The following is a 4,206-nucleotide window of genomic DNA, read 5'->3' as shown; positions in this document are numbered from 1 at the left end:
ACTGGCAGATAGTTGTAACTGTAAATGATACTCTCTGTTACAGCAAGAAGCCGGTCTTTCTAAGAAACCCTACACAAGGAAAAACTTTGAAACCCCCCCTGAAGAAATGATCGAGAATCCCATGAGAGAGCTGACAGTAAAATTCATTCAGCTATTCCTTGCCAGCCAGGTGAACCCTTTGGTCTTCTGCGATGTCAATCTCGTCTGCAAATATTGTGAGCTTTAAATTACTCAAATATTTTCCCGCCTAAAGCATTAATTTTGTTATGTTCAATTATTTTGCAGAAGCGTCCCATAACACTTGAGTTTGCCATGGACGCGCTCCTCGACCCCCGGATTGATCCCCAGACACATCGCTGTAACAATTTATCTCCATCCTTTTCTTCGTTCTAAAATATTTATACTGACCATTTCTGAAACTTTACACTAAACAATTTTTTTTCAAAAATTTAGGCAAAATGAGAAGATTAACGGAGATAGCAAGAATATTTACAGTATTGAATTTGATTAGCACGCAAAGGTCCTCCGACAGCGGAATTTCAAGTGGATCTTTATTTTCATGGCGGGGAGCTCCTGGAGTTAAGCAAAGGCTTATGATTGCAGGTATGCTTCCTCTCTCCTTGTTTCAGATATCCCTTTCTTAACTTTGCAGCTGGAATCGAAATGTCTGATATCTTTAAAATCTTAGATGCAGGGAAGAATATCCGGAAACGCAGATGTGTCGGAGCTAACCCTAAGCAAAGGGCAGCCAAAAATAAGAAACCGGACTTCAACATTTCTGAGATTGCAGTGCACAACATGCCGAGGCTTGTTAGCGAAAACGACGATGACGACGAAAGTTTGCTGTCGCCAGAAATGGGGTGCAATCGTCTGATCAAACGACCGAGGCTTTGTGCGATTGTAACGAATTTCACCTCTGAAAAGAATTGTGCATCAATTCTGTCAGAAGAAACCATACCGGCACTATCAAACCCTGGAAAGATTGGCAGATATAATTCCACTGGTTCCGGTTCAGCAAATACATCGTCGCCTGTGAAGAATTTAGATCCAAACAATGCAGATGCTGTCAACTACGAAGCAGCAGCCATGCTTATGTGTTTATCATCTTTTGATAAGCTTAATGCAAATAATGAAAAAAAGTCACCAAAGATCACCGCAAATCCTCGAATCGAAACGGAAATACAACAAAAACCGTCAGCTATAAATGAAAGAGAGGAGAAACCAAAATGTCGGTCAAATGTCACAGCGGAGTTGTGTTCCAAATATGTTGAAGGTGAAATTGTATTTCCCCAGTCTGACCAAGGGTTCAATCCTGTGTTCCATTTACAGCAAGTCTTTTCAACTTCTCAGATCGTTCAACTGCAAGCAGAAAATCAAGGTAAGATTCCCCAGTCTGACCTGTAAATGTTAAAATTTAGTACATACTTAGCAGAAAATGAAATTATTTAACGACTCAAACTTTGAGCGAATTTAGCAGCCATGATTGTTTCTGCAGATTATGTAAATGATTTAATGTCTAGTAACTGCATCTATTTTTCTTCAAACTACTAAATCAAAATTTCATCAAATAAAGTATACATAATTTTAGGCAAATCTTAAGAATTTTAGCCATTATTGCAACTGCGTCTAACTTTCTGCAAAATAAATATGACACTTTTCATCAAAGAATTTATTCATAATTTAACAATTTTCTGAATCTATCGAGCAGTAGTGATTTTGATTTTTTCAGTCGATTGATGGAAATTCGAAAATGAATTTTTGCAGGGTTCATGTCGGATTATTTTATGTACTCCAGACAACTTTACCACAAATGTTGTGCTGCAAATGTTTCCGCTAACGACCAGAAGAATTTGTTCAAGCCAGTCCCCATCCGAGCCGTTTATAATACTGAATTTGTTGATATTATGGCTGGTGGCCAATATCAGATGTAAACAAACAGTCAAAAGATATTTCATATTTGTAAAGATAATTTTGATATCTTGTTGCTCAGGATCGAGCTCCTTGTTGCGCTTTCTTTGTATTCCTTTCTGTCTTAATAAATTTTTACCCTTCTTTTTGCATATTTGTAAAGATAATTGTATTCCAAATTATTTCTCTAATTTTTATAGGTGAAAACATATTTAACAGAACTCCGTTTAGGAGGAGAGGTGGATAATTTATGATGTTTATCTTATTCTTAAAGTAGTTATAATGTATGTTATTTTATTTTATGAATACAATTATTTTAAATTATATTATATTAAAAAATAGTTTTATTTTATATTATATAGCCAATATCATATGTAAACAAACAGTCAAAAGATATTTGTAAAGATATTTGTATTTCAAATTATTTCTAAAACATATTTAACAGATTTCAGTTTCCAAGGAGAGGTGAATAGTTTATGATGTTTATCTTGTTCTTGAGGTAGTTGTAATGTATATTATTATATTATGAATACAATTATTTTAAATTATATTATACTAAAAAAGGAATTTTATTTTATATTAAACTAAAATTAAGTTGGGTATATATAAATATTATAGAGTGTGATTTATTTAAATGTGAGTTATCTTTTAAATGAAATAGAGGAACAATGTTTAGTAGTCTACGGTGTTTTAATAGTCATGCATCTAACTTTCTCAATTAATAATTTATAAGAGGTGAAGAAATTGATAGCTAATAAGTTCACTATTAAGTTTCACGTATTTTTTATTTATAATGTATCAAGGGACACTTTTGAAATGGGCACTTTTTTATCCTTCGATGTTTAACATGAATTATTTACGAAGCTTTATTAATACTTAAAGAAAAAAAAAATGTTTTAAGTAGCTAAGTTATATACAAAGACAACCAAAATGAAATTGGTAAAATCAAATGTATAGTTTAGACCTTAAGTGTGCAAAGTTATCTTAAACCAGGCATGGTACACTTCCCTTGGTTGATTAATTGTTTTAAAATGTAGTCAATAAAAAATTAACATATTATAATTTTCCAAAAGTTCATATATGAAATAGAAGTACATAAATAATTTTTTTAATTTTTTTTGTTTAAGATTTATCAATATAGATTGTTGAAAACTTTTAGATTCATATTATAATTGTATAAAAACTTTCTAGACTAAGATTTCACATATCTTAACACAATATTTTAATAGATTTGTGTGGCTATTTGTGTTTGTATTTTAGATATTCATGATCATAGAGTATATAAAAAATGAAAATAAAAAACTATAAAGAATATTAATTGTCATATATTCTAATATCATGTGCATGTATGTATGTATATTTACATATATGTCTATAACTATAAATATGCATAGATTTGTGTATATATATCTATGCATACATGTGTGTGTAATATTTGTGTATGTGTATTGGACTTTATTTATGATTAAGGTAGCAATTTTTAGATATATAAATAATATTAATCCATGAAAATATTTTATCAAGATTATTTTATTAAGTGCTTATTGTATTATTTTATTCTTTGATTTCCTTCTTGAAGTGAAATAGTGTTATTTAAATAGCCCTAGATTTTTTGTGAACACTTTTTTTTCAAATAGATAAGCATAACATATACTCAAAATTTAAAACAAGATAATACTTTGGTTCCTTGGTTGATATTATATTAATTAATAGATGATGTAGATTATATATGTATTTCTATGTGGATATCATGTGTCATCTATTGTAGGGTGATATTGAATGGAAATGACTCTCTAGATAAGTGCACCAAGTTGTGGTGCCAAAATGGGGTATAAGTGGCCACTTTTTTTTTAAATCAACAATTTCTAAACTTTGACAAGAATTTGAAGATATTTATGTTCAAAATTTTAAGATATGACAAAAATTCTAAACTACTATTTTTTTTTTAAATGGTTTAAATTTAGGTCCTCAAAAAAGGGGGCTACAAAAAATGGTACTATTTTGTTAGAAAAAACATAACATAGTGCAAAGTATGGCTGCCCTAAATTTTTTACTTTTTTAAAAAAATTCTTTAATCACTCTGGTCAAAAGTTACCTAACACTGCATAGTTTATCCTAGATTTTTTGGGTAATTTTATAATGTATATTTTTTTATGAATTTTGTAATTGGAAACATTCCAAAAACATGAAATATCTGTATGCTCCCCATAGAAATGATTGAAAACTAATCTATAATCAAATCTTCTTCTTTTTTTCAAAGTGTGTAGAATGGAGTCTAGTTTCTAAAAAATGAATTTG

General features: G+C 30.2%; 1 protein-coding gene across 1 annotated transcript; it reads left to right on the top strand.

The window, feature by feature from the left end:
- On the top strand, positions 1-2,059 carry LOC149555483 (uncharacterized). Its single transcript, XM_089833648.1, has 5 exons — positions 1-169; positions 286-358; positions 454-603; positions 689-1,378; positions 1,765-2,059. Exons 1-5 carry the CDS (start codon positions 107-109, stop codon positions 1,929-1,931), a joined length of 1,143 nt encoding a protein of 380 aa, XP_089689774.1. The 5' UTR covers positions 1-106; the 3' UTR covers positions 1,932-2,059.
- The last annotated feature ends 2,147 nt before the right edge of the window (positions 2,060-4,206 follow it).

This window comes from Cupressus sempervirens, chromosome 5 (genome assembly GCF_028749045.1).
Source record: "Cupressus sempervirens isolate cs-2001-9-10 chromosome 5, ASM2874904v1, whole genome shotgun sequence".
Taxonomy (NCBI): Eukaryota; Viridiplantae; Streptophyta; class Pinopsida; order Cupressales; family Cupressaceae; genus Cupressus; species Cupressus sempervirens.
Note: the sequence above shows the minus strand (reverse complement) of the source record. Positions and strands in the feature narration are given on the sequence as shown.

Coding starts and splice junctions, on each gene's coding strand:
- LOC149555483 (XM_089833648.1), top strand. CDS start 107: ATGATCGAGAATCCCATGAGAGAGCTGACAGTAAAATTCATTCAGCTA. Junction 359..453: donor TGATCCCCAGACACATCGCT/GTAACAATTTAT, acceptor TCAAAAATTTAG/GCAAAATGAGAAGATTAACG. Junction 1,379..1,764: donor ACTGCAAGCAGAAAATCAAG/GTAAGATTCCCC, acceptor GAATTTTTGCAG/GGTTCATGTCGGATTATTTT.